Source organism: Myxocyprinus asiaticus, chromosome 29 (genome assembly GCF_019703515.2).
Source record: "Myxocyprinus asiaticus isolate MX2 ecotype Aquarium Trade chromosome 29, UBuf_Myxa_2, whole genome shotgun sequence".
Lineage (NCBI taxonomy): Eukaryota > Metazoa > Chordata > Actinopteri > Cypriniformes > Catostomidae > Myxocyprinus > Myxocyprinus asiaticus.
In genome coordinates, this window is record NC_059372.1 from 22367124 (window position 1) to 22393756 (window position 26633).

The window sequence follows — 26633 nt, forward strand, 5'->3', positions numbered from 1 at the left end:
AGCTTAGTATAGCATGTAATGTCCTTTCGCTCGTTCAGTTTTTGTAACCTAGCTGATGATATTTATTTTCTTTTTTAGAAATGGGTTTTAGAATCACTCTCCACATTAGCCATTATTCTACAGCTTGACCAGAACAAATAGTGTTGGAGCATGTCATTGCAGACCTTTATTACAAAATAATTAGTTTTTTGTAAACTGTGGCTTTGATGTCATTCTTTGAGAATTAGTTCATTGTTTTAATTAAACCTCATTAGGCATTAATATGCTTTGTCTAATATAGGAGAGATGTAGGCTTCAAATTTACACGCTTCATTATTTACATGTTATTACAAAATAAATTACTTGCATCTCATTGGTAATCTCTTAATTTTCAGCAGTAGTTATGTAATTGCATTTTTTCATGAAAGCAAAAAACCAATAGCTTTACTCATAAAAAAAAGAGTTCTAGAAATTGTAATTGTCTAGAAATCATTTCCGCCCCCCCCCCTACCCTGTGTAACTTGGATGTGACTGACCATGGCATGCATGACTTTTGTCATGCATATTTTTCCTTCCCTTTTGTTTTTAAAAGGATTCAGCTTGATTTCAGTAGTGTAAAATAAAAACATACTTTAGAGTAAATTGCATCAAGAAAAAGTATACAAATAATAAATAAGACTGCTATTTTCCTCCTAAGTGTATTTGACCTGGTATCAATATCTGTATTCAGAGCTAAAATAAAGGAAGTCTAAAACAGCACCTTTCCAACATGCACTTACAGTCTACGTTTTGATTAAATCACCTCTTCAACGCATGTCACTTGATGCTTGTTTATATCAGGGCACGCATTAATAAGTAACATCCGTTTCGTTCTTTCCATTTTTCTTTGCCATCCTCCATCCCTTTTCTTGTCATGTAGGGCTGCGGACAGTCGGGAGCGCACTTACGATCACAGTGCCTATGGACACCATGAGCGTAGCAACAACAGCAGTAGTTTTGATCGCCAACGTCACTATGAGACCGATTATTACAGAGACTCGAGGGACCGGGCCCTCAGTGGAGCAAGTGGGAATTCCAGTTCTGCTAGTGGCAGCATTGGTGGAAGCTCAGCAGGGGCCAGTTTGGGGGGTGGAGGGAGCGTTGCGGGAAGCAGTGGTGCTGGTGGAAGCAGTAGCAACACTGCTGGAGTCGGAGGTGGAGGTTCGACATCAGGAGGCATTGTCTACTATGGTTCACGAAGCCGGAGCCCTAGCCGTTTTGAGACCACAGAGGCTCGCTTTGAGCCTCGTGCCCGGGAATCTTTCACAGTGGCCAGTGTGGTCCATCGGGATTTATACAGAGAGGAGCGAGGCAGGCGAGGAGAAAGGACATCACACCACAGTCGCAGTCGGTCGCCACACTCTTCACAGTCACACAATCCCTCACCACAGAGGCTGGCGGGTCAGACTGTGGGGCCGGCGTGCTCCCACAGTGGCTCGGGATCCCACAGTCGCTCCTCCAGCTCTGACTCAGTCAGCAGTACCAGCAGTAGTGGCAGTGGCAGGTAAGTGCAATAGAGTTTTGGATAACAGTGGGGTTCAAAAGTCTGTGAGCACTAGTAAAAATGCTTCTCTCTTTTGAGTAAAAAGTTCTTATGTGGTATGTTCCACTTTTGCTTTAGTGACCGAATGCACTTGATTAATTTTTCAGTCAAAGCAAAGTAATCTGATCTTTAGTACAAAGGAGTTAACATGGCCAATATAACAAATCGGCTTCGTAGTGGCCTAGAAATAATGCAGAATCTTTAATATTTTATTATTTTATTTATGCAAAAATGTTCTGTTTGTTTGTAGGTTTAAATTTGGATTTTTAATGTGATCTCAGACTTTTGAACCCCACTGGAAACTTATTGGTGTAACTTATTGCTTCAAACATGTTGACGCTGAAAATCACACAAAATCTATGAGAACCTCTACAGTCAGTGATAACCCCTGCAGATGGTTGATAGGATGTCAAAGCCACTTGCAGGATCCTTCGCTGTTGCTCAGTCATTGAACTTTGGACTCAAGCCACATGCTTACAAAATTGCATGTGATAGATTTGTTGTCAGTGGTCCCCTAGGTGTCTGAAACGGTCAGTAACAATAGTTACTGATTACAAATGAGTAAAAAAAGTAGTTAGTCAGCAACAGTAAACATGCTTCTGCTTTCAGCTTCCAACATGACTTGTCACCCATTGAGACATTTGAAACTATTTGACACTTTATTTATTAATTTGACATTTAACAAGTACTTTCAAATTGTTCCCTTTGTATCGAGGTTGCACAGGATGCAAGAAATTACTTTTCCCTCAAATCGGACCTAATCCACTCTTGCGCATCATCTGCACATGCGCCTGCTGTTGACTGTACCAAAAGAATATCACAAAGCAGTCGTACTGCAGCGTGCATGTGTTAAAAGCATCCATATGATCTTGCGGTCAAAAGAGTATACTTTGAAAGGCTGAGTGCTCATCCGTGCACAAGTTGAAAAGGCACACAGTTAAAAATTAAGGGTGTGTTCACACTTGTAGTTCAGTTCTCTTGGTCCGGACCAAAAAAGAAAATGATATATTTAGTCCTGGTTCACTTAGCGTTCACACTGGCATTTTTAACACCAAACCTAAAGATACGAAACAAAAGGAATCAGGAAAAAGTCACAACATAATTGGACAGCTTTTTATGACGTATATTTTGCGATGGAACTTGCCCAACATCCAAAACAATGCTGGCTGCTGGGCTAAATTCGCTCGTTGGATTTATACATGTATATATGGTGGCATTTTTACCAGCGGAGAACAAACGAAGGGCTAATAAAATGTGTAAAGGAGTCAAAATAGCGCCAGGAATTCCTCCGTTGCACACACAAATAAAGATATGCTGCAAGAACGACTGACGGCGGTTCCGACGCCTGTACCGAACCATAATGGGCAACATAGCTCCTATGAAGAGAAGAACCAGGTATGCTTGAGGTCAGTATTAGGCAAATTACTTACTGTTTTTGGTCCGTTTAGACGTCTTTGGTCCATGTTGCATTCATATATCAATCGAACTGCACCAGAGTTTGTTTGGAAGCGGACCGAGACCCACTATTCAGGCGGTCTTGGTCCGCTTGTTTGGTGCGCACCAAGGTTCAGATGGCAGCGTTCACACTTGTTCAAATGAACCGCACTAACAGAGCAATCACACCAGAGTTTGTTTTAATCTAACCAAACCTGCCAAGTGTGAACACACCCTAAGTGTACCCTAATCTTAAGACTATGCAGACTAATACAGATTTGGCATCGAGCACAGAGTCACCCATATAGATAAGATTTGCTGTGTAATTGATAATGTGAGAAGTGTGCAGGCCATGGTATGAAATTAACTTTTTTGCCCACGTGCAACAGTGGCTGGTGAATGCCCAATATTAGCAGACATATAGATTGTTTTTTGTTTTTTTATACTATATATAGCAGAAATGATCATATATAGAACATATATCAAAGTATCTATTGCTCATAATGATACCATAATATTATTATTATCATAATAGTAAATTTGCAACTTAGGCTAAAGAGTAGACAAGCACAGAAAGAAACATCTTGTTCATGCACCATTTCTGAGGCTTTACTGAATTTTGATGACATATGACATGACAATTCACCTGAAGTCCCAATGTCACTGCATGTCAGTTGCTTTGTATGGTAACGTATACAGCCACGAATATCTAGAATTATTGGATGCAGTGAACCTGCATAGACTCATAATAAATGTAAAATGCGACTGCTCTGTGGAAATAAAGCCAAGTAATCTCAGAGCACCTCCAGAGATGGTCAGAGATCTTTTGCAGCGTTCACTATTCTTGCGAGCTTTTTCTTGAAAACTGACAGAGAAGAAAGAGTGAAAACAGAGAGTGCGACAGAGCGCCTCTGAACCTCTGAACGCACATCGAATTAGGCAGGCGCACCAATGGTTTTCTTTTGTTTGTTCTTCAAAATATAATCAGGTGTGTTTCTTCAAGTGCGAATCTAAAGGCATTTCTTTCTTACAGGTCGCCCAGTGGCGGGCAGTAGTTGTTGCAAGACTACTGATTTTTAATAGTCGACAAGTCAAGCCCATTAGTCGAGTTGAATTTGACTAGTCATGCCGTCATTCCATCCCCAAACCACCGCACCCCTTACGACCCCCGGCCCTGCAAAAATCTTACTCCCATACCCTTACAATCCTACAGTACACAGCACTTTTTTTATTAGAAGTGTGCCACAACAGGTAGGCATACTTCAATCTATAACATAGCTAAAAGTTAACATAAGTGTCTAAATATATTTAGCTACCTGTAGCTGCAGGCGGTTCCCCATCTTCTTGCAGCTGCTTGTTCAGATGGCAAGGATACATCTTTATTTTTGTGAGAATCTCTTGTCACCGTGTTACTTGTCCCATACAAAGAGCGAGCTGAGTATATGTGTTTTCATTATCCTTATGCAACTATGTAAGTAATTAATTATGTGACGTGGTTATGCTACAGTCATCCGTTGTTAAAGTGCTGTGTTGCAGGTTTTTTTTGCCATTGCAATGTGAAGAACACAATACAGACTGAACAATATCCCATGAATTATTACATTGGAATACACTCTCCTCAAATCCCCACTCCCTCGCATCTCTCTCCTGTTTTCTTATCACTGTGGCTTGTGCGACACTCATGTGAAACCAGGCTTCACTCGCGCATTTCAAATGAAAAGCATGTTTGGCACTTACAAAGTGCAGAACGTGAGATGAATACCATAAATTTTGCTTCAGCAACCCCAAATTTACCATTGGTGGCCGCCAAAAAAAAATTAAATAAGGAAAACCCCTGACTGGTAAAGTGATGGAAAGCATTTGAATTATCCATCAATGTTTTCAAAATTCACTAAAAGACGGAGAGTTTTCACTTACCACTGCCTCTGATGTAAAATGTAAGTAGCGTTTTCCATTTTGCTCGGGTAACTTGATCGGATTTCTATCCGATGACAGCTGAGATTTGACTGCAAGGTGTAAATGCAATCCAACTAAAGAATATCCAGATACTATACAGATAAGAAAAGCACGTTAATGCAAGATGTAAGTGGGGCCTAAGGGAATGCACTTTATAACTTGCATAAATGTTTCTGAGATTATTTTTATAATTTTATTCCAAAAAGCTAAGAACTGTGCATCAAAAAGGCTTGAGCCCTGTTCACCCCGCCTGCAGCATTGTCGCTTGGTGTCGCTAGACTCTGCGATTTGTGTCGCTAGTAGTGTGCGTTCCTACTGCTGTCACCCTAATGTTATTGGTGGACTGCACAACTGGCCATAGTAGCTTTTGAAATGCTGATTACAGATGATACTACTGATAAAACTAAGATATTCTTATTTGACAAGGAATCAGTTCTCTTGCCTCTAAAAAAGAAAGTTCTACAGGGGAGAGCATTTTATATAACCTGAAGCAGTGCTTAATGCATCATAACATTAAACAAGATGAATGTTATATCAATATATGAATCAAAGTCACTCAGAATGCCGACACAGTTTTCCATGCATATTTTATTAGCCCATATCCATTATGTGGTTACAGTCATGATGTAGAACAGTGACATTGCTCAAAGAAACTTTAAACTTCTCCTCCGTCTTGCTTACATTTGTCTCCAGTATTTCACACTCACAGCAGATGGATGACATGAGCCTCACTGTCTTCATTCTCATTGGTGGTCGCTCCCGAATGTTGCTCGCCACGACGATCTCTGTTGCCAATGTCGCAGCAGCTCGTGTCTCCAGAAGTCACTCTGCTCTCATTGAAAATTAATGGCATCATGTCGCTTTGTTGCGCAATGCCACTGGCAGTGTGAATGGGCTTTAGTCAGTCATTTGAGAGCTATGATTAATGAGCTGGGTAATAAGTCTGGGTTTGAGACTTATTTTTCTGCCCCTCCACGATTTCCAGTATGCGTAACCAGGAAGTATGTCTGTTGAAATCATGAAAGACAAATATGCAGCCTAGATGTGGTGTAAGGTAACTTTCTCAATAAATCTGTTGAAACACTTGTCTTTAGATGTATCTCAGTAAGTCTAAAGTAAATCTCAGTAAATTCATGAACTGTTATTGGAAGTAATTGGAAACAAGTGGATGTTTTGAACAACATTGATATAATACTTATAGTCCAAAGGCCAGAAAGGCATGAAGTGTCCATATTTGAGAGTATTGGACAGGTGGTCTGTCACTTTTGTCATGAACATCATCTTCATTTGAAACAATAGGTGATAATGGAGACTTCTCGGCAGCATTAACTCTTCTTCTTTAGTGTGAGTGTTGTAGGTAAGTATATGCTAGGTATATGCTATCTAGAAGTGACTGGACCCCCCAGAAGCACCAGCCCCCACCTCAACCCTCTCCTCCACATTTCCATGCATATCTGTTTTTTTTAGGTGAGAATAGACCATTGTTAAAATCGGAGCGTTTCAAGACATATTAGAACTTTTTTATATTTCTGCTTTTGTTAATTCTCCATTTAAGGACATCACAAGGACAAAATAATTTCTTTGGGGTAAACGAAAAGAAAATTCCAATAGATTTAAAAAAAAAAAATTTGTTTAAGAAAAACGCTCCTCAGAGGCCAGTTCATACGGCCCCAACAAATAGACACCAACACTTCAAACATTCTAAAGTTGGCTGTTATATTTAGAATGTTGAGAAACACAACTGTCGTGTTCACACTGATCCAACCAAGCAGCTCTAAAATACCTGAAGAGAGCTATCCGTTAGCATCCCCATTCATCTCTATGACTGTGCTCACCTAGCACAGGGTTCCCAGAAAGCTAGCGAAATGGAGGCTGCCATCTTTGCTCATGGGCGCTCAGTTCCAGGATCGGGTGTCACGTGACTGATCACTCATCAATGGGAATAGATAGGGAAAAATATAAATCAATTTCACGCTTTTAAGAGCCCTTCAAAAACAATCCGTCACCGGATGACAATGTGCTATAATGTAGTGAAATAATTTAAATTAAAATTGGTTCTTGGAAAAAAAAAATTTTTGTCATAAAACACGGCTAATTTTGAATGGCTATCTATGGAGAAACATGCTTTTTGCCATCGGGTGATGGAGTTCCAGCATCTATCAGCAGGTGCTAACAAGGCCTTTGAAGACGACTGACAAGAAGAGGTTGCGAATAAAGCCAAACATGCATGATTTAATATATAAATATTATGTGCATTTGATTAAACATGTTTAGCATGTAGAGACATAAGGCTATAACCTATTAAACAACTACATTTTAAAAAAACGGTTTCTGTTTGCTGGGATCTTATTTATTCTGAAAGTTTCTTCGGAGGACAGCAATCCAATGGCAACATTTTTTATTTATTTCTTTTTTTACGTTGTTTGAGTAATAAAGGATCTGGGTTTTTCATGTGAGTTTAAAGAGCGCTTTAGCATAAATTAATCTCTGTCCGTGTCTTGCCTATTTGTACATATTCCCTCACGCATGTCATTCACACAAACTGCTGAACCCAACACTAACAACAATTTTGTTTTCTTTAGAAAAGAACGGAAAGCTTAACAAGTTCGCTACAAAAATTTGGTTAATCGTGATTGACTGTTTCTCCTGCTCTATCAATGCAGGTGCATCCGCACGGATTCATTTTCTGTGAGTTAACAGGGACACTTACCTCATTGCCATGGCAATGTCTTGCGATGAAGTTAGATTACGTCAAATTGTTGGAAAATGACTGCTCAGACATTCCAAGCCCCGACAAATGCCGATTGAACATGTTGAATCGGTGAAAACAGACGGCAGCGAACACCAACAAATGCCAAAGGGGTGATCACACTGATCCAACAAAACACAACAAGTGTTGGATGTTGATGTTTGTTGCCGTTTGTTGGGGCAGTGTAAATTGGCCTTTAGGCCACATCTACACTAATCTGTTTTCTTTTTCAGTTTCCTAACGTCATTGTTTTTCAAACTATGCGGCCTTAGAGCATTTTTGAAAGTCTCAATTTTTGGTGGAGGAAAACAGTGTTACAGTGAGGAAGGAAGGCATAAATGTTGCAAAATTAATGTATTTTCAAACGAAAACCTATTAGTGTGGATGTGGCCTTACAAAAAAAAAAAAAAAAACAGAAATCCTGTTATCATCTTTTTTTTTTTCTTCAAGCCAATTGAATAAAAAGTTAAAAGAAACTAGCTGTGAATACAGGCAATTTAGTGACAAGAAAAGGGACTGTGGAATCATACATCTGAATATGTGTGTAAAAAAGCAAAGCTGATGGATATTTCACTTCATATTCCCCATAGATATAAATAAGTAACTATGATTACCAGGATTTTTAAGCCCCCATGCTAAACCACACCCCCAGTTGCCAACTGTATCTTTCTTGAGATCGAATGAACAGCTTTTTTTTAAAAACATTTTTTTAACCAAGTTCAGTGTAAAGCAGCAGCACTTATTAAACGAAAAACTTAATACATCCATGCTGATAGGTGTCAGTATGAAGTCTAAGACCATGAATAAGAGCTTGCGAAAGAAACACAATTACTTAGTGCACCTTTTCATAGTAAATAAATCACACATCTGCAAAGGAAGGTTGCATCAATTGACTGTCAGTTTGCATAATGTGTATAAAGAGGTGTTAGACAGGTCTTTAAAAGAGGTCTGACAGCATATAAATTGAGTTTTCAGAATAGGAAATATATATATATATATATTTAGCTTGTATATTCATATAATAAAATGATTATGTCATCAATGGCTTTTGTTCGGTTAAAGTAGAGGGCATTGATGTTCAATTTAAAACTTGTTTTTCACATGAGTCATAACAGAAAGGTAAATAAATTGACCTTTTTTAATAAGAACGCAGAGTTGTTTTTTGAAAATGGGTCCAGCATGCGTAAAAATAGAAAATTCCAATGAGGTTTTGCTGTATGTTAGTATTGGATGCTTTTCAAGGAGAAATGCTGTTGGGGAATTTTAAGAAACAAGGCTGGTGTATTTTCATACTGCCCACTTGAACTCCCCCCACCCCCGTGAGATCCAGTTGGAACTGGAAATTTCTAGCTACTGCTGGCTCCCTGCCCACTCCCACAGGCCAGCCCCTATCAGCAGCACTTCTTGGAGTGAGAGTGAGAGGGAGTGAGAAAAGAGGGCAGTGCAAAGATGTAAACACAAAAGGGATGCCATTTATATGGCTGAATCATAGTGTGTAAAGAAGAATCCACTTTTATTTCATGCCCGTTGTGCTGTTGAGTTGGTTAGGCATTATGAGTTGATTGCAATTTAAAACGATTTTGAAAGATAGACCGTTTGTTTTTGCAAAATTATATATATATATATATATATATATATTATCATAAGGCATAAATGTATCTGAAAGCTCTGTTCTCTCTTTTCAAATAAATAATCCAATATAAAATTGGACTTATTTGTGGTTTTTGTGCTGTGATTTGTTTTACTTAGAACAAAAAATCTATTGGCTCTTCTCAGTGACCGTTTAGATGATGGATAGAGAAATAAAGCAGAATCAGAATTGTTTTTTCTTTTTTTCTTTTACATTTAGTAAATAGCCTGATATTGACATATGTGTCAAAGTGTGTCCGACACCTTTCTGGGTAGAATTTGTTTTAAATAATTAAATAATGTTTCCAATAATACTTGGGTGTAAAGAATGATTAAAATGACCTAAAGTGGTATATACATATGTGCTGAAGAGTCATACAGTATTTGCATACAGGCAGTATTTCTTTTTTGCAATACTGCCTCTCTGTGGTGGGAAAATGAACTGCTCTTTAAATGGTTCACTTGCTTTGCAGAGGAATCTTAAAAGCATTTTGCAACAAGGCAACAGTTATATTCCAGGACTATTCCATATTATTTTACTTAAGATTTTGTTAGATATGTAGTCTTGCTTTGCTTCTGAGTAGTATGATCTACATTAGTTGTTTACCTTTGGAAATAACACTGTGAATGTCCCAAAAAAAAAAAACTGCAAAGCCATCTACATACTAAATGTGAGTGTTTTTATTTATTTTTTACTCTGTAAGCAGTGATTCCAGCAGCAGCTCCAGTGATCGATCTCCAGCTCGGTCTGTTCAGTCAACAGCTGTACCTGCCCCTTCTGCCCAACCCTTAACTTCACTGGATAAAGATGAACCACGCAAAAGTTTTGGTATCAAAGTGCAGAACCTTCCTGTGCGCTCTACAGGTGAGGCTTGTATGATTTGAAGTTAAATTAACAGGCCGTGAAATTCGGCACAGGATTTCGGGTATTGCACACAATAAAATCTATAATTTTGTCTTTTTATCGTAATTCCAGAATCAATGTGAGTAATTGCCACTGCTGCATCTTTCTCTCTTTCACATGCAGCATTTTACATGAGTTGTCATATTTGCTGAACTTAAAGATGTAAAAACCTGCTAATTCAACATGCAAATGGCATTATACGATCGCTCCTGTTTATAACCAACAAAGCTGTCTACAGTGCAAGGGTGCAACATTGAAGCAGTATAGTTTTGCCTCGTCACATCGTGCCGCTTGCTAGTATTACAGCACCTTTGACAAGAATGGCAGAAATAGTAAAAATGCTTTGTGTGTAATGCTACCAGAACTACTCTGAGAACTTCAGGCAACTTTATCATCCTCATAAACACCCGTTACATCTCTCGAGTTCTGACGTATATAGGTATTTTCTCTGCCATGAGAATGAGTTAATTTTGATTATATATACGCCTGTATACAGTTAATAATATACATGCATAATATTTAAAATATTATTTTACTATCTATCTTTAATATACATATTATCTATTTTTAATAAACAACTGATTTAGCAGCAAGATCGCCTCTTTCAGGATTTTGTCTGTTAATTTTTTTAGTGCATTTTGTCAACTTTAAACTGGTGAGCATTGACCTGTACTCTTAAAGGGATAGTTGACCCCAAAATAAAAATTCTGTCATCACTTGCTTGCCTTATGTTTTTACAAACCCAAATGACTTTCTTTCATCCATGGAACTCAAAAAGATATGTTAGGAAGAATATTAGTCTCTCACCATTCACTTTCATTGTATGAAACAAAAAAAAGACAAATGAAAGGGAGTGGTCTTTAAGCCATTTTGCCTAACATTTTCTTTTGTGTAGTACAGGAGAGAGAAATTCATATGGGCTTGGAACAACATGAGGTCGTGTTTTGATGACAATTTTAATTTGTGGGTGAACTATCGCTTTAACTACCTGTTTAAATATATGTCAAAGTTATTTTCCAAGAACAACAGTATAAATGTATGTCAGCACATGATTGCATGTCTTGCTCGGAAACAAGTGACTGAAGAGAAGGGCTATAATGTATACTTAAAAATCATTCCATCTGATTAAACTAGAGATAAGAATTGAGAAAAGAATCCCCCCATGAGATTTAGGTGAAATTGTTGTACAATTTCAGATGCTTCAGTATTGCTTAAATACAGTTACGATCAGTTAACATAAACGCCGAGATATTAGCCAACTTTTGCAAACTAACCTACATCTGTATAATCGCTCACGTAGAGACATCCAGGAACATGTTATGCAAATCTTTTTTTTTTATTAGTCTACAAAAGGAATAAAATCTTCTCAAATACTCTTAATGTGCCTATTCACTCTGTTGTTTCATATGCTGCAGCCGTAAGCCATTCACTCATCTGCCTAAACTCAGATATGCCTATCATCATTCTTTTGTCTGTATTCAGCCCATTAACACTCTTTTATACACCCATCTTTGCAGAGTGTCAGTGTCATCATAAATTACAATAGCAGAGGATTACCATAGCGCCATGAATGCAGAATGTAAACATGACAAAGTACAAATTGTCTGCTGCATATACATTATATTTCTTTAAATCATCATCGAGTGGTTAAAACAGCTTCTTCTACTTATCTTTTGTGAATTGTTCTCATAGAAAGAGGCATCATTGATAACACGTTAATTTTACATTAGTTAAGGTTTTACACGTAGTCTTGTGTGTCCTCATTTAAATGCTCCTCTAAACTTCTTTTTGGCTCTGAGTGAAGAAGAACTTCTTCATGAGTATGCCAAGGCCTTTAAGGAGAAACCCCCCACACACATTTTCAGAAATGAATTTCAGGCCATAGATTAAAGGTGCTATATGTAATATTTTTACTGTACTAAATCATAAAATGACCATAATATGTCATTAGAGAATTAGGTAACATGCTAAATTGAAATACTGGCTTCTCCGATAACAATGCTACAGCCAGTATATTCTACTTTGAAGTTTCCATTCCAGGCTGGAATTTCTGTTTATGATTTGGCCTGTGTGATCCCGCCCACTGCCCACTCACCAGTAGTATTTCGACACCGCCGGATTGCCAGATTTGAACAAGTTTGCAGGCAAACAACACTGCGTGCTGCAGCCATGGAAGCCAGCAAACGAAATGGATCAGAGATAACAGATTCCAACCGACCTAAAAAGCCTCGCCATCCATCTAAAAACCACCATGACCAGAGGCGTAGTAAAACAAGGATAAATATTGGAGATGCCTTTGGAAGATGGAGACAGCTTAAAGCCCAGAAATCCTTTAAAACTGATGCTTAGTTGGCTAATTTGTGTGTCAACATTATGGCAACTCGCATGAGCTTCGAGTCTGGGGCGGTGCAGACAACTCCCCAATATTTTGAATTTGGACTGCATTTCAAATGCTTGTTGTCAATCTTACAAATAGTACATTTAAGTCCAAATTAACACTCACAACTAGGCCTGTCATGATAACCATTATTATTATGCTCTTCAAACTCCAATCACAATTTTAAGCAAATATATAAATGCCACAAACAGCGCGTTTGTGTGTTTCATTTTCCAATGTTACAGTATTATCTGAGCACTCCAGTTGAGAATGAAAATCACTCCGGTTTCACTTGAATTTAGAGATTGTCTAATGGCAAATCTTCTTGGTCGTTGCAGGTTCATACACGCAGTGTTAATGACACACAGTGACAAAGAGGAAGAGACACCGGCTTGTTACATTTCTGTGGAGATGATAAAATGAAGAAACATATTTTCACGTACACGCAAAATCTCAAGGCTTCATGAGCAACAAGGGCACATACGTTTAAATCGGAGAGCCTTAAAATAACATGTGAAAGTGAAGAATTTAGGACAGAAATATTTTACCATTACATAATATTTAATATAATAGCTATTCAGGTTGGCTGTGTTTCAAAAAACAACAGTGTAAATGTAAAATGGACTAAAGTTACCAAAAAGAGAGACATATAAATTTGTATATTTTTTTTTGTCATTCATAAGTTTTTATAGCTTTAAAGAAAATCATAAATCCTATTTTATTAAATTATTCCAAGTTAAATATGAATAAATTACTTCTTGATGTGTATGAAACCAATTAATTGCCATAATCATGAAAGCCCCAAAACAGACAATTAATCGTCACAATCGTATCAGCCATACATACAACTTTTGTTTACTTATCCTGTAATATGTCGAATTTTGTACTCAAAAAATTTTTCTTTTAATGAATTTTAACAATTTTAGCAACATCTTGCAATGCACTTTGGGAAAACAGAATCTGCTAAGAGCATAAATGTGATTTTTGTCTCCCTATCAATTTTAGATACAAGCCTGAAGGATGGTCTTTTCCATGAATTTAAGAAGCATGGCAAAGTAACATCTGTTCAGATCCATGGTGCCTCTGAGGAACGATATGGTTTAGTGTTCTTCCGCCAGCAAGAGGACCAGGAAAAAGCTCTTAGTGCATCAAAAGGGAAGCTGTTTTTTGGGATGCAAATTGATGTCACTGCTTGGCATGGCCCTGGTTGGTTCCCAGTGTTTTATAAAGAATGATTTTGTTATTGTTACATTTAGAAGTAGCAGTGTACTGAACTTTGTTTTCTAATCTGTTCCATATTAGAAACAGAGAGTGAGAATGAATTTCGCCCTTTGGATGAACGTATAGATGAATTTCACCCCAAAGCTACAAGGACATTATTCATTGGAAATTTGGAGAAAACCACAACCTATCATGATCTGCTTAACATATTTCAGCGTTTTGGAGAGATTGTTGTAAGTAGACATTAAAACGAAGCAGTGTTAAAAAGCATGCAGGAATCTAGAACAAAGCCACTGTAATATTAAAGCACTACTAATTTATGTACATGTTCTGTCTTTACTAGGATATCGATATAAAAAAGGTAAATGGTTCACCACAATATGCCTTTCTCCAGTATTGTGACATAGCAAGTGTCTGCAAAGCAATTAAGAAAATGGATGGTGAATACCTTGGCAACAACAGGTTAAAGGTGAGGATGAGATCAATCAAGTGATTCAACCAGTGTGGTTGTCTCAAGATCTTAGTTACTTTTTAAATAATAGCCCACCTTTATTTAGGAGAATACTGTTAGACAAATAACAGTAGCATTTACAAATAATTTTTACGTTGTTCTCATTAGAATGAAAACCTTTGGATAACATAGAAAATATTAGGTGACTGTCCTTTTGTTCCCCTGCAGCTTGGTTTTGGCAAGAGTATGCCTACTACATGTGTTTGGTTGGATGGCTTGGCTTCCAATATTACAGAACAGTATCTCACAAGACACTTTTGTCGTTATGGACATGTTGTAAAGGTACTTATCCTGTGCATAATTTTAAATGACTATTTGTAAAGTTAATATTACTGTAACTTCATTAACAGAATAAATTCTTCATTGATTCCTATATTTCTTTCTTTATTAGGTTGTGTTTGACCGACTGAAGGGAATGGCTCTCATCTTATATAATAATATTGAGTATGCACAGGCCGCTGTCAAGGAAACAAAGGGTTGGAAAATTGGAGGAAGTAAAATAAAGGTCTGTAATACAATATTAACTGTACCACTGCTCTTTAGAGTGACTTGACAAACTGACTGTTTGTTTGTCTTACACTGTTAATTGTACTTGTTTGTAGGTTGACTTTGCCAACCAGGAAAGCCAGATGGCTTTCTACCGTTCAATGCAGGCATCTGGACAGGACATAAGAGATTTCTATGAAATCATTTCTGAACGAAGGTGAGTTGTTGTATAATTCAGTATTTTCATTGTGTGGTATCATGGCCTTTTTTATATCGTCTCATTTTCATTGTTTGTATTTTTACAGAGATGAGCGCCGCCCGTCGTATCATGAGTTAACAGCTGAGCGGGCATACTATGAGAATGTGCGTACTCCAGGCTCCTACACAAAGGATCCACGTCGAAAATATCCTGCCAGAGGTCGAGAGTTTTATTCAGAATGGGATCCTTACCAGGGGGATTACTATGACCCACGATACTATGATGACCCTCGTGAATACAGGGATTTTCGAGACCCTTATGAGCAGGATATTCGGAAGTACAGCTACTTGCAAAGAGAACGGGAAAGGGAAAGAGAGCGGTTTGAAACAGATCGTGAACGAGACCATGGTCGACGAACAATTGAACATAATCAAAGTCCATCCCATCCACATCGCCTCGCTAGCCCTGCTGCCTCCCCATCCCTTTCTGAACGTCCACCCAGTGACTCTGAGCATCATGTTTACAGTCGCTCATCTGAGCGAAGTGGCAGCTGCAGCTCACTATCTCCACCATGCTTTGAAAAGCAAGAAAAAATTCGTTTGGAAAGGTACAATAGGAGTGATAAATCTGAGAAAGACAATTTACTCTTTGAGGCAGACCATGAAAATGGAGGAGAAAAAGAAAGACATGCTGGCCGTAAGGAGAAAGGAGACAAGGACAGAATAGAGAAGCAAATGTTGAGAAAATTAAAACTTGCATCCCCCACTACTCCATCATCAGAGACTGACCTTGAACCAGACAGGGACATTAGCCCAGAGGTTAGCTTAACTCTGCGAGGTAAAGCCAACATCAAACCATTAGTCAAAGAAAAAGACTACTCTGGAAAAGGAAAACTTGATCTGCCACCTTGTGTTGTACAGCTGACAAGAGTGAAGGAGAAGGAAGGAAAGTTGATAGACAGTATCCAGAGTAAGAAACAAAAAACAAAGGTTGGGAGTGATACTGTTTGGTCTCCAACCACACCCCCCTCAGCTGATCACAAGAGTATGCCTTTCCGCATAGATACTCAGTCTAGAGATTTCATTAAGCATGGGAAACCTCTCAAGGAGAAAGGCCTGTCTAGTCAGGTTGAGGTTGTGGATAACGAGGGCAAGTTGAAAAACAAAAAGTACTTCAAAACAGATCCTGGATTTGATACTTTCACTTCTGTGGAAGCAGAGCGATTGGCAGCACGGAAGAAGCGTTTTGAGGAGGCATCTAGAAAGGCTGACAATTTAAGGATTAGTCAGGAGGAAGATGAAGGGAAATTGATGAGAATAATTGATGATCCTTTGCCAAAAGACTTTGATGATGATAAAAAGTTACTACGAAAAGAGACACACAAGACAGATCAAAATATTGTTAAGCTAGAGAGGATGGTTACTGTTAGTACTACAAAAGAAGTGCTGGACACAGCTATGTCAGTAGGCCTCAGTCTTGACCTTCAGGCTCGACTTGGAGAACCAGCTGAGGAAGCAATGGATCCTTTAGACGATCTTGATAAAAAAACAGGTACTTTTGAAGAAAATAGTCAACCAAGTCTCAGTCTTGCAGCCTCTGATGATGGGAGCATAGATATGGAATCTTCAAGAGAGCAAGAACAGCAGCACTTAGATAGCTTTGATTTACTCTCCACTAGGCAAGAAAGAGATTCAGAAAGTAAGGAAAGGTTGCTCTCAGATATTGATCACTCACAGAGCTGCAGAAAACAAATGGAGCAAAATCGTCAGTTACAGCAACAACTGCTAGAGTGTGATAAATCTGATAAAACTGAAAGCACACCCAGCACTGATGCAGAAGACTTTGAACGTCAAAGTCTTGTGCATGAGGTAGGAAAACCTCCCAAAGATGTAACTGGTGATTCACCACCCAGCAAGCGAAAGAAGTTAGGAGCGTATGAATTTGATTTTATCTCTATTAGAGAGCTCAATTACCAGAGGTTTAGACAAATAAATGATGAAAAAGAACCTGAAAAGAAACTTCAGAGGACACCCTTAACTGTGGAGGAGAGAAATTCATCACAGTTAGTGATGGAAAAAGAGCCAAATTCACCAGTGGCAATGGAGAAAAATTGCTTGCATTTTGATGCATCAAAATACAATATTGGTAACTCAGTGCATCAAGGGCATTCACCTCATGCAGAGATGTTGAAAGTTAAAGCGTCAGTGGCTGAAGAGGAGTTCTGTTGGGAGAGCAATATTAGGCAGGGTAAATTGAGAGGAGAAATGAGCTTCCCTACCAGCATTGTTAAACGAGAAAGTATCCGAAAACGTCCTGAATATGAATTGGAACCTGGGGAGGTTCAGTCAGACTCTGATGAGGATAGTGACAGCAGGCACCTTTCACTAAAGTCAAACTCCTTCAGAAGAGAGCATGAGGAGGGGCTTTTAGACATAAAGTCCTCTGAGTCTCTTGAAAAGAACAAGTTTTATGAATTTGCATTAGATAAGACCATAACACCGGACACCAAAGCCTTGCTGGAGCGTGCTAAGTCATTGTCTTCATCTAGAGAAGAAAATTGGTCTTTCCTCGCTCAAGACTCCAAATTTAATAGTTTTCGGAATAGCACAGACAAGGAGAAGTCTGAACCCACCCCAAGACCTATTCCTTCTTGGTATATGAAAAAAAAGAAAATTCGCTCTGATTCTGAGGGAAAGCTTGATGATAAAAAGGAAGATGCCAAACCTGACAAACAAGAACGACAAGAGCTCTTTGCTTCTCGCTTCCTTCATAGCTCTATCTTTGAGCAGGACTCAAAACGACTTCAACACCTTGAACGCAAAAATAATGATCCTGAAATTAGGGTTGGTAGAGATAGTAACATATGTAATTCCCAAGGAGAACAAGCTGGAGCTTGGGGATCAGACCTCCTTCAAGAGCCAAGAGTACTTTTTCATAGCCGCTTCATAGAGCTTCAGCAGCAAAAGGATAAGAACCAACAGCTTTCCATTTCAGGAGGAACCAGTGTAAGTGATCATATGGAAGAAGAGAAGATATTGGATGAAGAGCTTGGGTCGTCCCCCTATCTATCAGAAAGTTCCCAAGAGATGTTAGTAAGTCATACTCCAACTACATCATCAATGGCTCTCTCTAAAGTCTCAGAGACGTCTGTGCAGTATGATAAGCTAGTTTTGCCCTCTACATTAGCAAACACAGATGGTCCATCAGTCATGGATGAGAGGTCAGAAGATATTTCATTAGTTTCTCCTCCATTAATTACCCTGAAGGAGGATAATAAAGCTGTTCCAGTGAGTGGCACACACGCTGAGCCCATGATAAAGGAAGATATAACTGTTGAAGAATCTAATGAGAAGCTGAGTGAGTCCAAAAGAACTGCAAACTTAACTGTAGAACAGGATTTTAATGTCAAACCTCCTACTCCTTGTGCATCTTTAAGTAATACTGAACCAGAATGTGATCCTATTCAGACACCTTCTCTATTGTTTCCAAAGCCTAATCAAACTCTAGAGATTGTAGAGCTTCCAGAAGCAAATACAGAGCCTGTTAGTCCTTGTTTGCACAAGGTTGCTTTCCCACTTGAGATGGAGTTGCCAGTAACAGAACCAGAGATTGAACAGACACAGCCACCACAAAAACAACCCAAGAGTAAAAAGGCAAAAACTACCTCTCCAGCTCTAACACTTCCCCCTCAAGCTGCTAACGAGAAACCAGCTACGCGGAAGAGTGAACGCATTGACAGAGAAAAGCTGAAAAGATCTATATCACCCAGAGGAGATGCTACAAAACTCATTGCTGACTCCAGAAGCTCTGCAAAATCACCTGTTAATGCTACAAATTCAGAGCAGAGCCATGAATCAAACGCAAACCATGGCAGAACAAGGCAGCGACGAAATGTGCGATCTATTTATGCAACACCCCATGAAGGTGAAGCTTCTCAGCAACTAGGAAAAGATATTGCAGAACCTCCCCGTTCCACCCGTAAGCGCGGAAGTGATAAGGAAGCTGCAACACAGCATGTGATAACTGCACATTCAAGGAGAGGTCGTCCACCCAAAACTCGCAAAAGATGTGATAATGTGTCTCCGTTTAAGGGAGATACGCCCAAAAACTCTGAAGGTGAAGACCCTGAAAATAAAGAATCAACAAGTAGTGGAGAAGTCTCTAAAGTATCAGAGGCATGGCGCTCCCCACGATCTCAAAAGGTCCAGTCTTCACCTGTACGAGCAGGACAGAACAGAAAAACATCAAAATTGGACAAATCATCAGGTAGTCCAGGACCCATTCAATCAGACAGAGCAGCGGTTGAAGTGTCTGCTGCTGTAGAGCACCAAGCTGAATCAAAAGATGAAACATCAATGCAAGTTAGACAGTTGTCACAAGACATTAAACAACACACCTTATCTAAAACAGAAACAGAACTTGCAAATCCTACTGAGGAAAAATCGACAGATGATAATATAGAAATTGCCCCTAAAGTAAAAATACAATCATTAGATGAGAATGGTAAAATCAATGCATTAAGGTCAACACGGAACACCATATCAATGTCTGATGGTAAGACTGTCAACTTGAGAAGCCGTGTTGATCTCAATGCAGATGTAGTTCAAGATGCCCTTCACTCTGGTGATGAGGAAGCCGTATGCTTTGAAGGATCTTTGACAAAGACCAAATTACCAAAAGAGTCAAATAGCCCAATTTACCACAAAGAGGAAGATGATCACAGCCCTAATAAAAATGAAGAGTCCTTATCAGAAAATGAGCTACCTGCTGATCCTGTGGCTGCCTTGCTTGCCCGCCAAATGGAACTGGAAAGAGCAGTGGAAAATATTTCCAGACTTACAGATGAGCATCATCCAGCACCTTATAAAGAACCACGTACTGAACCACCTACCTTAATACCACCTGTTGTAGTACAACCTGCAGATGAAACTGAGGTAGAAAAGCCAGCCAATCCGGCAAGTGAAACTGAACTGGCTGCTGCAATTGATTCCATTACTGCTGAGGATATATCAGGTGATGCAGATGGATTCTCTGCTCCAACTACATACACAGCCCTCCTTCCTACACCAGAGACACTTATTTTGCCTGGAGCAAATGAGGTTATTGAACCTGAGACAGACTTGTCTATAAAAACTATTATACAATCTAAATTAAAAAATGGTTTGGTTCCAGATTCAAAGTCTTCTGTAACAATTACCACAGATACATCACTCACAGAATCTCCAACATCAGAGGCAACGAAGAAAGGAGGAAGGGCAAGACCAAAAACGCCAAAGAAATCTAGAGGTCGTAAGGTTTCTTCCAACAGAAAATTAAATATTGCTGAGGATGCAGTACCTGAGCCTGAGTCAACTACAGTCAAGCTTCCAGAGTCCATTCCAGAAGAGATTCAAACTGCAAACCCTAAGGCAGCGACATCAGGAGCAGCAGCAGCAGCAGCTGTAGTCACTGTTGCTGCTGCATGTAAATATGAAGCCAAATCTACAGTGACGCTGGACACACCAAAAGAGGCAGAGCAGCCTGCTGTTGACCAGCCCGAACCTCAGGAATCTGCATTCCATTCTGGGAATAACAGTCCTTCTTATTTAAGGACACAACCACCATCTCCTGAGCCAGTAGCACATACACTTACTTCTCCCACATCCTGCCTAAATTCTCATGTATGCTCTGCAAAGACTTTTCTCACACCCCCTGAGTGGAACACCAGGACAGAGGAGAAAGGAATGCCACATAAACCACAAGTTAGTGTGGCTTTGTCTACACCAGGAATGGGGGGACCCCTAGCAAATCCTCCCATGCCCCCTGACACAAAAGCCTCTGATATTGACCCTAGCTCCAGTACATTGCGAAAGATTCTAATGGAGCCAAAGTATGTGTCTGCTTCAAACAGCATTGCAGTCCCAAGTATGCAGTTCACAACCACAGTAACAGATCCAAGGATGTCTGATAATAAAAATTCAGTTGAGACTGTGCTGCCTTTGAAGTCCTCTATACCGGAAGATAGACCTAGCCCTATAACCCAAGTTGTACCCCATACAACACCACTAAAGCCACCTCCTCTGCAACAGTGTGAAACTCAGCAGATCTTAAAAGAAAAACTGGCTATAACTTCCACTGCTACTTCAGTCATTAGTCGGATACCTCTGCCCTATGACTTTGAGGATACTCCCCACATCTCTTTGAGCAACCGGAGCTCTGGAATGCCCTTACCCAAGCAGAAGTATCGTTCAGGCTTGAATGAAAATAGCAGGTATCATGGACATACCCTCTCTGATAATGGAGGAAGTGTTGGTCGGCCTGTAGTTGAAAGCACACATTGTAACACAGGGTCAAGTACTGGTTTGAGGGTCAATACATCAGAGGGTGTGGTTGTATTGAGTTATTCTGGACAAAAGACAGAGGGACCACAGCGGGTCATTGCTAAAATTAGTCAGATCCCACCTGCCAGTGCAGTTGATATTGAGTTTCAGCAGTCTGTATCAAAATCACAGATAAAACAAGAACTACCATCTCAACACTCTACTCTAAAAGGATTGCAGACACCAACAGGTTATGGACACACAGGGGTGGTGTTAACTGGCCAGACCTTCAATGCTCAGCCTGTTATTTCCTCTATTAGTCAGGAAAGTCCTGGGTCTGAAAAATCTGAACCCTCCTACCACAATGTTCAACAAGGAGGTTCTGTGAAAACCTTCCAAAAGTCTGGTAGCAATTCTCAACTTCTTAGGTATGGCCAGTCAATTACACAGCATCTACATATTAAAAAAAATGGAGCAACTGAGACTGTTTCAATGAAAGGTGATATAAAACCATCACAAACCTTTAATGTAAACCCAGTTTTAAGTCCACACCACCCCTCTTTGTCAGGTAATCACATCTCGAGTCCAGTTGCTGCACATGAAAGAGTGGTCTCTCAGCCCAAACAAGATTCACATTCTCCAAGGGCATCAGGCCATTCAACTTCATTTCCAAAAGTTTGCCCTCCTAGCAGCTCAGTTGTTTTGGGAACTGCTGGCTCTATATCTCAGTACATGTCAAATATACACCATGCTGAGCAGTCAGTGATCATGCCCCCTCATAGTGTCACCCAACCTGTGCCCATAGGTCATTTGTCCCAAGGAGATGTCAGAGTCAATACTACATCATTATCTGGAATAGGTTATGGAATGCGTTCAGAAAACCTCTTATCACCACGATCTGGACCTCAGCAACGCTCCACTACTCCCCAACCAGCAGTGATCAGAGATGTGGTACTGAAGTCACATTCAGGTTCATCTGCTGGTGGCCAGGTTGGTGAGACAAGCAATGATGATATGCATAATCTCCCACAAGGACTTCGTAGGGCTTCTGCACCACAGTTGCACCCAGAAAGCATGGTAATGCAGGCTGAATACAAAGGTCTGCATCAGAGGGCATTGCGTCTAGATCAGTACAGCAGAGATGTGCGGCTGCTTGTGCACCAGCATTTGGCTGACCATCCAGTTGTTGAAAGTCACCAATCACGAACACCAGAGGCATTGCAGTCGTCAACACACATATCATCTGCTTCTTCTAAAGCCTCTCCTGTTTTAAAAAATGCTCCACAGATTATGAGGGATGCACCAAAAGCACTTGAGATGAAGATGCCACCCTCCCCTCATTCAGAGAGCAGGATAATGGGACACCACCCCGGCTCTCCTCAAGGAGTACAGTTGATTCATGCTGGAAATGCAAACTCTGTGTCTGAGTACTACAGAGAAATGCGTGGCTTCCATTCCCAATATCCAAGTCGTTCAGTAATTGGGATCAACCTGGCTAATCGTGGAATTGCAGCATCTCAGGTGAGAGTTTGTTTTGTGCCTTACAATTGCGAAGTCAGTTTATGTTAACCATGAAAATTTCTGATTTTGTCTTGTGAAAACGAAATATCTGTATATTTGCAAGAAGTGTGAAACTGAGCACTTTCCACTTGAGGTTTCATTTATAAGTACTATTCTTCAACAGGTCTCACAAGACGTTGATCATGGTCAAAGACATAAGGTTTCTTCTGTCTCCTCCATCGCATCAGTGGGAGGTTTTGGTGAACCAAAACTTGACAGCTCACACATTCGACAGCCAAACTTCATGGATTTGTCTCACACATCACGAGTCCAGGGTGAGACTGGATCCCCCTCTTACACTTCTCCAGTGACTATAACCCCCAAATTGGAGTTGCCTCTCTCTGTACAGAAGGGACCTCAAGGACCTATTTCTAGCCAGATGCCACCTCCATCCTCAGCCTCCTCTCAGATAAGATCAGACATTAAACTGGATCGCACAGGACTTCGGTCTGTCGATATGGTGAAATTGTTAACGGTTTGTGATCTTTTTTTGATAACATTTGAAATACTATCAAAGCACTAATAGAAATAAATTAATTTGTCATTCAGATTGTAACAGTCTCTGTCCTCCTTTGCAGAAATATCCAATTATTTGGCAAGGTCACCTGGCACTTAAGAATGACACTGCAGCAGTACAGCTGCACTTTGTGTCTGGTAACAACGTTCTAGCTCACCGTTCACTGCCGCCACCGGAAGCAGGTCCCTTTCTTCGCATTGCCCAGAGAATGCGCTTAGAGGCATCACAACTTGAAGGAGTTGCCAGACGAATGACCGTAAGCATCCTGTTTTCCTTTGTATTTTTCTTACTCTTTTCTCAATCTAGATCAAGTATCTGTCTTTTTATTTATCTTTTTAATTGATGGGTAAATGAAACAAAATTTACAGCAGGCTAAGGCAGTATTAATAAAACAACAATGGACTGAATTTGCTTGGTATAAAGCAAAATGAAATGTCAGGACAGGGTTTGGAGTTTAAAGAAAAAAAAAATATATTTTCTAGGTTGATGGGGAGTACTGCCTTCTGTTGGCATTGCCTTGTGGATTGGACCAAGAGGATGTCCATAACCAGACCCATGCCCTCAAAACTGGCTTCATCACTTACCTGCAAGCAAAACAAGCTGCTGGAATTATCAATGTCCCGAACCCAGGCTCTAATCAGGTTAGTTCTTAAATGAGAATTAGGTGTAAAACATTACTATGAACTTTATGTACGTATTATAGTATGGAATACATATTTGAATGCAAGTTTGGCAAGATGGTCGTTTCTAACCTAAGATTAAAGAACAGACGCTTCCATAGAGTATATGCACATCTCAAAGAGGAAAATAAATATTTTTTTATTTTTTTATTATTTTGATTTTTTTGTCAAAAGTTTTACAAAAATTTGGAAAATCTCTGTAATTGAGCACCCCCCCGATAAATGTGACATTGTCAAGTTGTATTACTGCTCAAAAAAGACAAGTTGGGACATGTAAGGCTCAATAATTTTAACATGGAGCCACCTAGTGACTTAAAATGGGACAATTCACTAATAAATCTTTTGTTTCCTCTCTTTCCCCTATAGCCAGCTTATGTTGTCCAGATTTTCCCTCCGTGTGAATTTTCAGAGAGCCACTTATCTCATCTTGCTCCGGACCTTCTCAATAGTATCTCCAGTATCTCTCCACATCTTATGATTGTTATTGCTTCTGTATGAGAGGGAGATCCCAGCACACATACAGTATGCCAACACCAGCCTTTGGGACTTGCCAGTTTTTTACTCTGGAGAGCACCTCAATCTTAGGTTTCTCGTTTTTGGCCATGTACTCATTCTCTTTTTGTTCTTTCACCAGCTTTTTAATCCATTGACTCATTGCCGCTTCCATTTCACCTTATACAGGGGTAAATGGAGCTACTTACAACGATCAATTCTCTGATCATTTTTTTTTTTTTTTTCTTCTTTTGGAGATTTGTATCTATGGATTTTAAAACATTGATCTTTTGGATTATTAGGACATGGGGGTTAAGAAACTTTTTTTATTGAAATGATAGTGATTTCATTTTTCTGAAAAAAATAATAAACTGATCAGTCATTGCACTATGTTATGAAAATCTAAATAATTAAAAACAAGTTTGTACAAATTTGGTTATTGAAATGACAACTTTACGTTATTACTTGGACATGCTTCATTCACCAGCCATTTTGTGGTATAGACTAAAAATGTTATATTGTCAATGTAGTTCATGGAATTTCTTTGGCAAGTTTTATATAATTAAAACAAATAATAATGTAATATAAAGCAGCTACTGTTCAATCAAGTAAACAAGTTACTTCCATGTCATGTGTAGAAATGGCTCTCAACATAGCCCTTGTTTTCTCTCAAAGGGACAAAATATGGGAGCATTTTGAGTTGTACAGTTTACACTTTATGCCTCAATAGGGGATTGTATGTATACTTTTTTACTTTCCTCTTAAGTGAATTAGGCGAAGACCTGACTGTAAATATTATGTATATTTAAAGACTTTCAAGACAGTCATTAGATACTGCAGATAACAAGTATAACAAGATGACAACCTATTGCCATCAACCGTGAAAGTGAATTGTCAGTTACCGCTTGAGATTCATTTTAGACTTTTTGTTTTTAAAACCATTCCTGTGCCATAAATAGCTTTTCAAATTGAGGAAAACTAAATTGAGATTCATCAAACCTTATTTTGATACTTGACTTTGTATTTGTCACTTGATATGTAAGGCCTGCTTTTACATTGCCTTGTTTATGGTTTTTCTCCCCTACCTCTATTTCTTAACTGATTACATTGTCCTAAGGACCTCTAAAGTGTATAATTCTGTTTCTCACTGTTTCTTTCTTGTTTTTTTTTAAACATACCTCTGAATGTCCAACAAGAACAGTGCAATGCAAGTAGTAAAAATATTTGTAAAGAGAGAAGGGAAAAAATAGATAAAATATGTACAAATCTTTCAGGAGACATGAAAGAGACTGGGTTTTTTTGGTCTCATTTCTTTATTGATGTCTCATTGAGCCAAGCTGTAAATAATCATTTTCATTTTTGTGTTTTTCTCTTTGTCTTTTATGTCAGGGTAATTATTTTGTTTTGTGAAACAAAACAAAAATATGTAAAGAAAACCGATGTAGGAAGTTAACCGTGAGTGCAGTTTCATTTGGTTGACTATAAATGCTCTCATGGTAATTTTGAAGGCACTTACATTTTTGATATACAGATTTAAGATATCAAAATACCAAAAGAAAGAGAAAACAAAAAGCAGATGATCTTAAAATTTTGTTTTTGATTAATCATATTTCATCGTTTTGAGTGTATTTTGCTGTTCCTCTATGAGGACATTTTAAAATGTAAAATAAATTTTGTTGGTTAACACCTCTACAGATCATTAAATGGTCATTCACAATATGCCATTTGTTTCTGTCTGATTTGCATTTACATTTAAGATATAATATGCAATTTAGATAGGTTATTGCATATCATGATGAATTGTGTTGATAAAGTATTAATCATTTTAAGACATTTTTTCTTTATTGTACAAAATGGCAGCTTTTGACATTAAAAATGCACCAATTTAAGCAAAACAATATTTAGTAATAGATAAATACGGTGGTAGTGTCTCTAATGGACACTTGATGGCAGTGGTGTGATACTTTCAGCATATTCTGTATCACTCTTCCATAGGGCTCAGTATTGATCAATGGCAATGAAAGACCACAGTCTTTTGTGTGGTCTGAACTTTAAAAA

General features: G+C 39.0%; 1 protein-coding gene across 2 annotated transcripts in view; it reads left to right on the top strand.

Moving 5' to 3' along the window:
- spen (spen family transcriptional repressor) overlaps nucleotides 1-26294 on the top strand; it is a 35462-nt gene extending 9168 nt beyond the window's left edge. Inside the window, exons 3-15 of one of the 2 annotated variants that reach the window (XM_051662025.1) lie at nucleotides 899-1522; nucleotides 10034-10194; nucleotides 13616-13816; nucleotides 13913-14064; nucleotides 14175-14300; nucleotides 14511-14624; nucleotides 14734-14847; nucleotides 14945-15045; nucleotides 15134-22847; nucleotides 23011-23361; nucleotides 23465-23659; nucleotides 23886-24044; nucleotides 24450-26294. In XM_051662025.1, the coding sequence (XP_051517985.1) occupies nucleotides 899-1522; nucleotides 10034-10194; nucleotides 13616-13816; nucleotides 13913-14064; nucleotides 14175-14300; nucleotides 14511-14624; nucleotides 14734-14847; nucleotides 14945-15045; nucleotides 15134-22847; nucleotides 23011-23361; nucleotides 23465-23659; nucleotides 23886-24044; nucleotides 24450-24581 (10144 nt within the window). In that variant the 3' untranslated portion in view covers nucleotides 24582-26294. The remainder of the gene's footprint in view (nucleotides 1-898; nucleotides 1523-10033; nucleotides 10195-13615; nucleotides 13817-13912; nucleotides 14065-14174; nucleotides 14301-14510; nucleotides 14625-14733; nucleotides 14848-14944; nucleotides 15046-15133; nucleotides 22848-23010; nucleotides 23362-23464; nucleotides 23660-23885; nucleotides 24045-24449) is intronic. The other variant, XM_051662026.1, reaches the window with a different exon arrangement.
- The last annotated feature ends 339 nt before the right edge of the window (nucleotides 26295-26633 follow it).